The sequence below is a fragment of the Balaenoptera physalus genome (assembly GCF_965194825.1).
Source record: "Balaenoptera physalus genome assembly, chromosome: 3".
Lineage (NCBI taxonomy): Eukaryota > Metazoa > Chordata > Mammalia > Artiodactyla > Balaenopteridae > Balaenoptera > Balaenoptera physalus.
Genome location: NC_138890.1, coordinates 71,917,434 through 71,930,673, shown reverse-complemented (window position 1 = coordinate 71,930,673; position 13,240 = coordinate 71,917,434). Strand labels below are relative to the sequence as shown.

General features: G+C 41.4%; 1 protein-coding gene across 3 annotated transcripts in view; it reads left to right on the top strand.

Moving 5' to 3' along the window:
• The first annotated feature begins 6,102 nt into the window (after positions 1-6,102).
• The window catches only part of PRRC1 (proline rich coiled-coil 1), a 44,634-nt gene continuing 37,496 nt past the window's right edge, over positions 6,103-13,240 (top strand). Inside the window, exons 1-4 of one of the 3 annotated variants that reach the window (XM_082457905.1) lie at positions 6,238-6,380; positions 7,722-7,837; positions 10,851-10,986; positions 12,089-12,478. In XM_082457905.1, the coding sequence (XP_082314031.1) occupies positions 10,872-10,986; positions 12,089-12,478 (505 nt within the window). In that variant the 5' untranslated portion in view covers positions 6,238-6,380; positions 7,722-7,837; positions 10,851-10,871. Of the gene's footprint in view, positions 6,125-6,220; positions 6,381-7,721; positions 7,838-10,850; positions 10,987-12,088; positions 12,479-13,240 lie in introns of those variants that run through there. The other 2 variants (XM_082457906.1, XM_082457904.1) reach the window with 2 other exon arrangements.

Here is a 13,240-nt window from a genome sequence, read left to right as displayed (position 1 = left end):
TTTTTTAGATTCCACATATAAGCGATATCATATGACATTTGTCTTTCTTGCTTGTAGATTTTTTGATGATGGCCATTCTGACTGGCATGAGGTGATACCTCACTGTAGTTTTGATTTGCATTTCTCTCATAATTAGTGATGTTGAGCATCTTTTCATGTGCTTTTTAGCCACCTGTATGTATTCTTTGGAGAAATATCCGTTTAGATCTTCTGCCCATTTTTTGATAGGGTTGTTTGTTTTTTTGACATTGAGCTGCATGAGCTGTTTGTATATTTTGGAGATTAATCCCTTGTCAATTGATTTGTTTGCAAATATTTTCTCCCATTCTGAGGGTTGTCTTTTTGTTTTGTTTATGGTTTCCTCTGCTGTGCAAAAGCTTTTAGGTTTAATTAGGTCCCATTTGTTTATTTTTGTTTTTATTTTCATTACTCTAGGAGGTGGATTGAAAAAAATCTTGCTGTAATTTATGTTAAAGAGTGTTCTGCCTATGTTTTCCTCTAAAAGTTTTATAGCAGCCAGTCTTACATTTAGGTCTTTAACCTATTTTGAGTTTATTTTTGTGTATGGTGTTATAGAATGTTCTGATTTCATTCTTTTACATGTAGCTGTCCAGTTTTCCCAGCACCACTTATTGAAGAGACTGTCTTTTCTCCATTGTATATTCTTGCCTCTTTTGTCATAGATTAGGTGACCATAGGTGTGTGGGTTTATCTCTGGACTTTCTATCCTGTTCCATTGATCTATATTTCTGTTTTTGTGCCAGTGCCATACATACTACAAAGCTACAGTCATCAAAATAGTATACTCTGAAGTCAGGGAGCCTGATTCCTCCAGCTCTGTTTTCCTTTCTCAAGATTGCTTTGGGCTTTGGGGGTTTAACACCTACCATTCTGAAACTCTTCCAAAAAATTGCAGAGGAAGGAACACTTCCAAGCTCACTCTACGAGGCCACCATCACCCTGAAACCAAAACGAGACAAAGATATCACACAAAAAAAGAAAATTACAGGCCAATATCACTGATGAACATAGATGCAAAAATCCTCAACAAAATACTAGCAAACCAAATCCAACAACACATTAGAAGGATCATACACCATGATTTATCCCAGGGATACAGGATTCTTCAACATACATAAATCAATCAATGTGATACAACACATTAACAAGCGGAAGGATAAAAACCATATGATCATCTCAATAGATGCAGAAAAAGTTTTTGACAAACTTTAACACCCATTTATGATAAAAACTCTCCAGAAAGTGGACATAGAGGGAACATACCTCAACATAATAAAGGCCATATATGACAAACCCACAGCAAACATTATTTTCAATGGTGAAAAACAGAAAGCATTTCCTCTAAGGTCAGGAACAAGATAAGGATGTCCACTCTCTCCACTATTATTCACGATAGTTTTGAAAGTCCTAGCCACGGCAATCAGAGAAGAAAAAGAAATAAAAGGAATCCAGGTTGGAAAAGAAGAAGTAAAAATGTCACTGTCTGCAGATAACATGTCACTCTATGTAAACATTTGAATATATTGGGATTTTAAAGACAAAGTTATTGCCATCAAGGAGCTTATAAATGAACAGTGAATATAGACAAAATCAACAAAAATGCAATGCACGAAGGTTTATAATGGAAGAAAACTTTGAGCTGGTCCTTGAAAAATGAGGATTCCTCATTTGGTGGAAAGGGAAAAGGCATTTCAGGCAGAGGGACTGATCAGAACAAAGGCACATGGTTTCAGGAGGGGGCATATCCTTGAGGCTGGTGCCTGGAGAATATGGAGGAAGATGCAGGAAGAGGAGAAGAGTCTAGAAAATAAGGATAAGTTGAGTTTTTAAGATTTTACCATGCAGGCAATGAGGAGTCAGAGTGTTTTTATAGATGCATATTTTAGAAAGATAAGTTAGTTTTTTGAAGCAAACTGCAGTGGACTCTGGTAATGATGATTACGTGTGTTCAGGTGAGAAGCAGGTACTGACAGTTCCACACTGTAACTCACATGTGCAAAGAGAGTAACTCCTTAATAGCTCTGTAACTAGGATGAGCACAAGATTTATTGTCCAAATTGGAACACTTCTGAGAGTAAAAGGTGGGTGCTTTTAATAATTATGCTGAGAATATGGCAGTAAATTGCGAGTGTCCTGGGCAAATCAAGAGGTTGAGTCACTCTGTTTAAAACTAAATTAATTTTCTGTCATTGAAAACAAACAAAGAAGCATATAAAAACTTTATTTGGAAGTTACAACTCAGACTTACCTAAATAAAAATCTTTTTGGTTGAAAACAGTCATTATCAGGTGAATATTTAGGCAATTTAAAAGTCATAGAATATATAGAGACTATTACCTCTAACACTTATCTAGAGAATACTGTGATTTAGGCACTGTTCTAAGCACTTCACACATATTAAGTTATTCAATCCACAAGTAAAAAAACTATGAGGTAAGGGGCTTCCCTGGTGGCGCAGTGGTTAAGAATCCGCCTGCCAATGCAGGGGACACGGATTCGGGCCCTGGTCCAGGAAGATCCCACATGCCACGGAGCAACTAAGCCTGTGCGCCACAACTACAGAGCCCGCGTGCCACAGCTACTGAAGCCCACGCACCTAGAGCCCCTGCTCCACAACAAGAGAAGCCACCACAGTAAGAAGCCCTCACACCACAACAAAGAGTAGGCCTGGCGCGCCACAACTAGAGAAAGTCCGCGCGCAACAACAAAGACCTACACAGCCAAAAAAAAAAAAAAAAACAAACCCGAAATACAACAACAACAAAACTATGAGGTAAGTATTAGTATAATTCTCAGACTATAGGTGAAAAAATCAAGACACAGTGAGTTTAAGTGACATGCCCAAGCTGTTGACCTAGCAGGTGTAGAGTCAGCATTCAAATCCAGGGCATCTGGTACCAATATCTGTGTCCTAATCTACACTACATTGCCTCTCAGACTCTCAGTCATGGCTTGCTTTCCGCCTAAAGTTGAATTCCAGATAAACAATGAATAATTTCTTAGTACAGGTATGTCCCATGCAGTGGTTGGGACAACCATCCTCCTCCTTCCTAGGTGCCAAAGGAACTTACATCTCCTCTTTGCAGGAGTTGGATGTGGGTATGAGCCCCTGATCTCTATGCATGAGCCGGTCCCCTTGACACATCTGCTGAAGTGTCCTTCCTGGTTGTATCTCACTGACTGTTCTCTCAGCAGAGCCCATGGTCTCTCAATCGGATTCAGCTCCTCCTCTAGTCCCGGTTATGCTGGAGATGCTCAGAGCCTCAGCCTGGTCTCCTCTCCACCTGGAGATAAACACATCAATATTCATATGAATAGTACAAACTTTATGGACTGTTTTAAGACTATTAAAGAATAGATCTATTAACTACAAATTGAGCTGAAAAAAGCCTCAAGTGGGAAATAATTTTGTTTGCCTCTGGTTTTGAGCAATAAAAGCAAAATTCCACTATAGCACTGTAGCTCAGAAATGAACTCTATTATGTGTTAGAAACTTCCTATACAAAAAAATTTGATGAGTTCTACTAGCTAAAACCAAAAAACCTAAGTAGGTCTGTCATTAAGCTATAATCTTCCATTGACTCCCCTCAATGCCCTCCGTCTAAGAACATATCTTCTTACCACACCACCCCAAAAGCAGGCAAGAATCTGGGGTATAGCTGAAGAATTCTGGGTTCTAATTCCAGGCCTACACACAATTCTCAGACCCTTAGTTTTCTTATTTCTTACATTGGAATAATAATAATACCTGCCACACAAAGTTGTTTTGAAGTTTAAAGGAGATGTGATGAGTAAATCAATTTATAAATGCAATTCAAGGTTAACTTCAAAACCTATTTTATAATCCTGCTTATTTGGTTGACTCCTGTTTCTCATGACCCACGTAAGTGGGTAGAACAGTGTTCTTCACAAAAAGATGTGTCCACCTGGAACTTGTGAATAGGACCTTATTTAGAAATAGGGTCTAGATACTCAAGGATCTTGAGATGAGATTATTGTGGATTTAGGGTGGGCCCTAAATGCAGTGACAGGCATGTTTATAAAAGAAAGGCAGAGGGAGATTTGAGACACAGAGACACAGGAGAGGAGGCCATGTGGACATAAAGGAAGAAAGTGGAGTTAGGCTGGCACAAGCCAAAGAACATCTGGCTCCCCTGAAGCTAGAAGAGGCAAGGAAGGATGCTGTCCTAGAGCCTTCAGAGAGGCCCTGCTGACCCTTGAGTTTGGACTTCTGTTCTCTAGAACTGTGTGAGAATAAATTTCTGTTGCTTTTAGCCAACCAGTTGCAGTAATTTTTTTTGGCAGTCTTAGGAAACTAATACAGCCACATCCAATCGATCAGTAAATCATGACAGCTTAACCTTCAAAGTATGTCCACACCATATACCCGCTCTACCCTCATCCCATTAGTTACTCTAAGGCACCATCACCTCATTATGATCACTCTGCTTTAGTCTTTGCACCTGCCTACAGTCCACACAGCAATCAGAATGATTTAAAACTGAAGTCAAGTCTTGTCCCTCCTCTGCTCAAAACCTTCCACCTGCTTCTCATTTCTCTCAGAATAAAACCCAAAGGCCTTAAGATGGCCTACAAGGCTGGCTACGATTTGGCCCGGCTATCTCTCTGACCTCATTTCTTACCACCCTCTCAGTCCCGATTTCCTTCTTGTTCTGCAAATGTGCCAGTCACCCTCCCTCAGAGCCTTTGCATGCTCTTCCTTCTGTTCAGAGAACCACAGGGCTGCTTCTTTATGATCTCTACTCAAATCGCACCTCCTCAGAGAAGCCTTGCACATCTGTCCTATCCAAAGTGGCCTACCCCAATTATTGTCAATAATAATCACCCTATTGACTTTCCTCAAAGTGCGCCTCACAAACAGTACTTAGTTCGTTTATTTTCCTGCTCATAGCTTGCCTCTCCTGTGAGAAGATCTGCCTCTCCCTCAGTGTAAGGATCTTGTCTGTCTTGTTCATTGCTACATTTCCAGTACTGACGCTCAGCACATTGCAGCCACTAATAAATATTTGTTGAATGAATGAAGAAAGGAACAGTTCTTATAGCTATTAAGGGTGTAGACCAAAGAGGATAGAGATGGTAACTATTTTCAACACCAACCCAAACAGCACTTTCTGGAGAGTAACCGAGACAGCCATCTACACACATTCTCAGTGGGTGGGATAAGAGTCACTGCCAAAGGGAACAACCCACTGCAGCTGCAAATCATTTTGTCTGAAGTTAGGGCATAGTTAAATAGTATTAACACTTCAGTGAGGTATTGGTATTTTTAAATGCTTTCAGCTGTCAAGTCCGGGATATTATATTAATGCTAAATCTACAAATGAGTTCCTGAAGGAATTTGGGAACAATAAAAACAAGTTTTTCATGTGTTTACCGCTCAGTTTAAAAAGTGCTTTCGTATGTCTTATTTTAACTCTGTTACCTGCTTGATTAGAGATGGCAAACAATATTATTCCTATCTTACAGATGGAATATGGAGACTTAGGGAGAATAAGTGACCTGTACAAGGTCCCATGACTGCTCAAGTGGCATTAGGGCACTCCTGGACCTAAACAGGACTTCTGATTGCAAATTCTTTATATTCCTCCATTGCACTCTATTCATTGATTTATTTAGTGTACATTATTGAGCACCGACTTTCAGGAACTGTTTTAAGTGCAGCACGTAAGGTTAAGAAAGTGGATAATCTTTGGTTTTCCATTAAAAAAAAAAAAGAATGTGTAATACATGAACTTTGGGGGGGAAATCAGCATGGTAGCTGCCACCGTTATATCTCTCTTGCTTGATGCAACCACTATTATCTGGAAATCTTTGAAAATACATAGGATAGGTCTCCTGTTTCTGGAGCGAGGTCCTTCCTGGAGGCTGGGACTGGACTGGACGACCCGGGCTGGTTCATCGTCATCCCCGTGGGCGGCCACGGCACAGAGTAAGTGAGCTACACCCGGTAGCAAGGGTTCCATTCTCGCGTACGGAGGTTGCGGCGTGGAAGGTTGGGCAGTCCTGCTAGAGAATGCTCCTAGAGCTGGGCAGCACCCAGCTCTGCGCGCAGGAGGATCTTTGGCCCCAAGAACTCCAGCAGGTTTAATTTGCGGCCAAGGGTCGGGGCTCAGGGCGAGCGAGACGGGGCGGGGCGCGGGGCGGGGCGGCGCGCGGGGCGGGGCGGCGCGCGGCCGACGTGGCAGCGCAGGGACGTGCACCTACGGTGGCCATCTTGGAGGCGGGGGTGCGCGCGGCGAGCTCTTGCTTGTATCTTACTCGTCTTCTCGTAGTCCTACAGCTCAGCCTTTCTAGTTCCCACTCTTCACTGCCACGCAGACACTCTTTCCGGCCCGCAGGTGAGCGTCAGCCTGGCAGTAACGCGGGTGCATGCGGGCGGCCGGATGGGACGCGGGCTCCCAAACCGGCGCCCAGGGGCGCCGTGGTGCGAGGTGGGCGGGCCGGCAGGCGCCCCGAGAGCGAGGGTAGTTTGGGAGCTCTGCCGTCGTGCATTCCGGGCTCGGGCCGTGGGTGCATGCAGGGTTCAGGGTGTGCCTCGAGAGGCAAGCCGTTCTCGCCGCGGCTTACACGGTGGGTGCGGCCCGGGGGTCTTATCCGGCACTTTGCTCCAGTTCCGGGACCGACGCCGGCGCCCCGGGCTGTTTGGCTCCACCTTCCACCGCGCTGGCCGGAGGGGAGAGAACGAGGCAGGAGCCCATTGACCTTAGCTCGGCCCAGCCCTTCTTGGAGACGTGGCAGAGCTTGCGGGGAGGCCGCTACCGCCTGGGAGACTCCTAGGTCAACAAATGGGGACGGGCAATGGGATGTAGCTTCGTTTCCCGTGGGTTCCCCCATCGGTGCCTAGCGCCGCTCCAGAGGGCTTTTGCACTCCGCTGTCTCTTTGTTCTTTCCTGGGAACTGCTTCGGGCAAGTTTGCCGGATAGCCCGTGCTCTAAATTGGCAGAATTTGTCCAATCCAAGGGAGTTTTTGTCATTCGAAGTAGTTATTTTAAGAGACAACATGTACATTTCTGCGAACGTGACACATTTTGGCATTCCATTCTTTTCCCTGTACAGCTGCTATTTTGTCAGTGAACATTTATGGAAGTTATTTTGGGATAAGAAGTGGGAATGCAGAGACAAAACTCAGACCTTCCTGCAGCAGTGCTCACTAAAGGGTAGTAGAGACTATCTTTTGAACCGGTAATCAACAATAATAATCGCTTTCAACGAGCTTTTACGTTTATCAAACCTTCATTATTCCATTTCTTGTATCTTTATAAGTAGCCACCTACTTTTTAACTGAAGAACCAAGACACAAGCAAATTGGAAGATCAGGGTCGGTCCAGAGACTGAGGACTCAATTTTCCAAGCCATTTACATCACTTTTTCTTTAATGCTGATACATTAATATACTTTTTGTGTCGAGAATGAGCACTAGAACCTTTACCAACTCTGACACTTTGCTGTTACTTTTATCACAGGAGCTTTTCTTTAGTAGAAGGTATTATGTTTATGCATCCAAAATTTACCCAATATTGTCATTAAGCCAATTCTCAAATCATATGGCTTTTAAAGACAGAAATTGACCAATTATTCCATTTTATGGGTTGTATTCATTGTACAGGTTCTTTTGCAAATGCATTCATTAATATTTATCTTTAAATATGACTTCTACTAATTACTATGAGAATTGGTAGCATCTGTAGGAGGAAGATGAATAACCAGTGGAGAAATGAGATGAAGAAAAGAGGTAGCTTTGTCAGGGAGTGATAAAGTCCCCAGAAGGCCATTCTGTCCCTGATTATCTTCGTCTGTAAGTATTGAATGAAAGGGTTTTGCTTCCCTGGATACCTGTTTTCTACTTACTGCCATAGATCTTTCCTCTACATTCACAACAAAACTTTTTGAAAGTGTTGTACATATTTGCTTCACCTCACACCTCAGTCCAGTTGAAATTGGCTTCTATCCCCACTATCCCCACTCCTTCTATGGAAGCGGCTCTCACTAAGTTTTATCTCCAGTTTGGCAAATCCATTGACTTTTTCATATATTATCCTATTTGTCTTTTCTGTAGCATTTGATACTGTTGACCATTCCTACCTTGAAACACTTTGGCTTTTGGACACCACAGCCTCCTGGTTTTCTTCCTGTCTTTCTGGTCTTTCATTCTTCTCTGCAGGCTTTTTTTTTTCTCCTGGGCTCTTCTTCAAGGGTTCGTTGGGCCATCTTCTTTTTTCTCTTGGTCTTCTCAGATAATCTCTTTTCAGCACATGACTTTTAGAGACTATCAGTGAACTGATGAAGCCCACATTTATGTGGTTTCTGAGCTGCAGACCAAGTCAACGGTACTTGGACGTTTCAAGGAGCTTGAATTTAGCATGTGCAGTATTAAATACTGCATAATCCCTCCTCTCCCAAGATGTCAGACATACACCTTGACCTCCTCCAGTGTTCCCTGCCTTACTGAATGGCACCACCATCTCTCCAGTTGTGCAAGTCATGCCTCTCCCCCTCCTGGACCCCATATCCAGTCTATCACTGAGTGTTAACCACCTAAACATTTCTTGAGTCCATCCACTCTCTCCATCTCCACTATCATCACCTTAGTCTGGGGCCAGATAACTCTTTCTTGTGGGGGCCATCCTATGCATTGTAGGATTTTTAACAGTATCCCCAGTCTTTACCTATTAGATGCCAGTAATACCCCCTAGTTCTGACAACCAAATATGTCTCCAGACATTGCCAAAGGACCCTTGGGGGGGAGAGGGGCAGAATCACCCTCCTCCACTCCCCATTTGAGAATCACTAACCTAGGATGTTATTTGAACTACTTCTATATCTTTCTTAATGGTCTCTCTGCATCTACTCTGACTGCCCTGTGGCACAAACTGCATACTGTGGTCAGAGGAATTTTTCCAGAACACAAATATGAATTGCCAAAAGCTGGAATCAGCCTAAATGTCCTTCAACAAATAAATGGATAAGCAAACAGTGGTACAACTCTAAAATGGAATACTATTCAGCAATAAAGAACCAACCATTGATTTATCCAACAACTTGGATGGATCTTAAGAGCATTCTGTTGAGTGAAAAAAGCCAATCTCAAAAAGTTGTGTGCTGTATGATTCTATTTATGTAACATTCATGAAATGAGAAAATGGTAGAGAACAGTTGGTCGCCAGAGCTTATGGTTGATGAGAGGGTGTGAGCAAGGAGCAGCATGTGGGAGTTTCTTTGGGGTGATGGAACGGTTCTGTGTCCTGATTGTGGTGGTAGCTACATGAGTCAGTGCATATGATGAAACTTCATAGAACTACACACACACACACACACACACACACACACACACACACACACGTGAATGTAAAAACAGGTGAAATCCAAATGAGGTCTGTAGTTCAGTTACTCGCATTGTACCAATGTTAATTTCCTGGGTTTTATCACCGTAGTCTAGTTACGTAGGATGCCATCATTGGCAGAAACTGGGTTTAAGGTACCCATGAAGTCTGCTCTATTTTGGCATCTTCTTGTGAATCTGAAATTTCTTCAAAAAAGTGAAAAGACCCAGTATGTCATTCCCAGTTTGAATGCCCCACAGTGACTTTCTGTTCTTAAAAGACCCAACTCTTTAATTCGGCTTATACGTCTCAGCACAGTCTGAGCTCCTGTCCGTGTCTCTGGTCCTCATTATTCCTTTCTGCTTTTTGCTGCATGCGTTTTCTTGAATGTGTCAATGTCCCTCAGCCTTCCAGGGCCTTTATACCTTCTCTATATTCACTTTTTCTGGCATGTGCCCTCTTTAGCTCCTTTCCCTTGCCTAATTAAATTCTGATCGTCCCTCAGATCTCAGCTTATATGTGACTTCCTCGGGGAACCCTTTTCTGTCCGCAAGTCAAAACCGTATTCCCAGCGAGCAGAATTGTCCTTGCTCTCAGAGCACATCATTCAGGCTGTGGTTCATTGTTATGTTGCTCTTATTGTTTGACTGTCTCCCGGACTAGACTTTAAGTATCCCGTTTGTTTTGCTTACACTGTATTTCCAGAGGCACCAGTACAGTGCTTGGCAAGTGGTTGACTGACACTGAATATTTGTTAAATGAGTAAAAACTTCAAAAACTTACTTGGTAGGTTTAGAAGTTTTGATTTTATACTTGAGGCAGGCTTGAAAATTTGTAATTTTTAAGGAAGTTTTCCCACATTTTGTAACCCATTTTTGACTGTTAGGTCGAAATGCTATCTAGTGGCATTTTTGCTACAGTTAACTTTTCTAAAACCCGAGACATATCATTTAGCCATTATGGGGCACATTTTAGAATGTAAACTAAGAAAACCTGGGAATCGAGCACAGTAAAGAATTTTTTTTTTTAACTGTTAACAGGAGTAGCCCGCATACACTGCTTAATGAGGAGAGAGGAAGTGTTTCAAGAATACTTTAAGTAATTTATTTTTATTTTAAAAGTAATAGTGACTGGAATCTAGATATAAATCTACCATGCATTCATGTGGCAGAAATTAAATTAGTAATTTACTGTTTGAAATATATTGGGTAATTACTTAGTTAATTACTTAGTTAACATAAAATTATTTCTCAGTAATGGAGTAGATGTATGAAAATGTCTCAGATTGTTTGCACATTAAATATTCTCACAGACTATTTTCTTAGGAATTTTGACAAACCCTTCACCTGGAGATAAGTGGCATTATAAACAGTAAAGACAGACATCTGTCTGTTGATTATTTTAAAAAACTATTATCTAACTATACAAGGTTTAAAAATATACTTTTTATTACTGTGTAATATTTATTACATTTTAATATTTTTACAGTTTTACCGTAATTGAAGAAAAATGATGGAAGAGAGTGGAATAGAGACAACACCACCTGGGACTCCTCCACCAAGTTCAGCGGGACTGGCTGTCGCTGCTGCAGCGGCACAGCCGTCTTCCCCCCCAGCCCCTTTAGGTACGTGCAGTTGTCTAGCGTCAGTATGTTTTGAGGATAGTCAAGATACTGTCATCTTTTCTCAGAGTCATTTAAAAAAGGCATAGAGGCAGACCTCAGAGATACTGTGAGTTCAGTTCCAGACCACTGCAATAAAGTGAATATTGCAATAAAGTGAGGCACATGAATTCTTTTGTTTCCCAGTGCATATAAAAATTATGGTTACACTATACTGTAGTCTATTAAGTGTGCAATATATTATGTCTAAAAAAAGAATGTACGTACCTTAAGTAAAAACTTTGCTAAAGTATTGCTTAAAAATGCTGACCATCATCTGAGCTTTTAGCGAGTTGTAATCTTTTTGCATTAGTAACATCAAAGATCACGGATCACCGTAACAAATATAATAATAATGAAAAAGTTTGAAATGTTGTGAGAGTTACCAAAATGTCACACAGAGACACGAAGAACAAATGCTGTTGGGAAAAATGGTGCTGATAGACTTGCTTGACACAAGGGTTGCCACTACCCTTCAATTTGTAAAGTGGAGCAAAATAAAATGAGGTGTGCCTGTATATTAAAAATTCTGTAATCTTTGCCAGGATGAAGGGAGATAGCCTTTTTTAATTTAAGCCCGAAGACAGAAAACATATGTTTTGCTTTATCTTAACTTTCGTTCTTTATGTTCATACTGACTAGAAATCATCTTTGTTAGGACAGAGATATCCTAAAAAGTATGTGTTAGCTTTGTCTAATGTTCTGTGACTTTGTGGTGATTAACCTTCTGACCAAAGTTTGAGCCTTAAATTGTGAGGTTTTATGCTCATATCAGCAGGGATGAAAAACGGCTTTATTTTATTAAAAGCACATCAAAACAAACAAAAACACAAAGGTCTGCAATACCATAACTTAATTTTACATAGCTGCTGCTTTTACTGACGGGAGTTGAAAGTCATTTGCACTCAGTCATGGTCGTATATTTCAAATCACACATTTAAAAATAACTCTTGGGATAGGGTCTGTTAAATTTTGAAATTTTCCAAGAAGGCAGTAATGAGACACTTTGAAAACTAAGTGAAAAACATGTCACTGACGCATTTTTTTCCTGCCCTCCTTTTTCTAGCTGCAGCCAGCGCTTTCTCTTCTCCAAGTGTGTCCTCTATGCAGCCCCTGCCGCCACACACGTACTCCACCCCTCAGCAGTCCCTGCCTCCTGTGAGGCCTTCGCCACCCTTGCCCTTTGTGCCTCCCTCACCGGTTCCTTCTGGTCCTCCACTCATTACCTCTTCACCACCTCATGTTTCTCCACCAACTGCTGCTGCCTTCAGTAACCCTCCTTTATCCCACTTCCCACCTTCCACTTCTGCCCCAAACACTCTCTTATCTGCCCCCGCTTCGGGTCCTCCCACATCAGGATTCTCTGTCGGCTCAGCCTATGACATTACACGAGGACATGCAGGAAGAGCTCCCCAGACACCCCTGATGCCGTCTTTTTCTGCACCTCCGGTGACAGGTAATTCTCTCTCCCACTGATACTTTGAAACAAGTGGTTATGGTGAATGTTTTATTTATTTATTTTAAAACAGCTTTATTGAGGTATAATTCACATACAATTCAACCCTTTCATGTGTACAGTTTAATAGTTGTTACTGTATCTATCGAGTTGTGTCAGCCATCACCAAAAACAATTTTAGAACCTTTTAATCACCCCAAAAGAAACCCCATACCTATTAGCTGTCACTCCGTACTTCCTCCCAATCCTCATGACCCTCAGAACCACGAATCTACTTTCTGTTTCTATGAATTTGCTTATTTTGAACAGTTCATATAAATGGACTCATAATATGTGTCCTTTGTGACTTAGTGTAATATTTTCAAGATTCATCCATGATGTAGCATGTGTCAGAACTTCCTTTTCAGACTGAATAATATTCCATTGTATGGACATACCACGTTTTGTTTATTCATTTCATCAGTTGATACACTGTTGGGTTGTTTCCACTTTTTGCCTATTGTGAATACTGATTTTATGAACCTTTGTGTGCAAAGTTTTATGTGAACATGTCTTCATTTCTCTTGGGTTTATACCTAGGTGCAGAATTGCTGACTTTTTTTTTCCTGGAGGGTTTTTTTTTTTTAAATTGAAGTGTAGTTGCTTTATAACATTGTGTTAGTTTCAGGTGTGCAGCATAGTTATTCAGTTATACATATATCTATATCTATTCTTTTTCAGATTCTTTTCCATTATAGGTTATTACAAGATATTGAGTAGAGT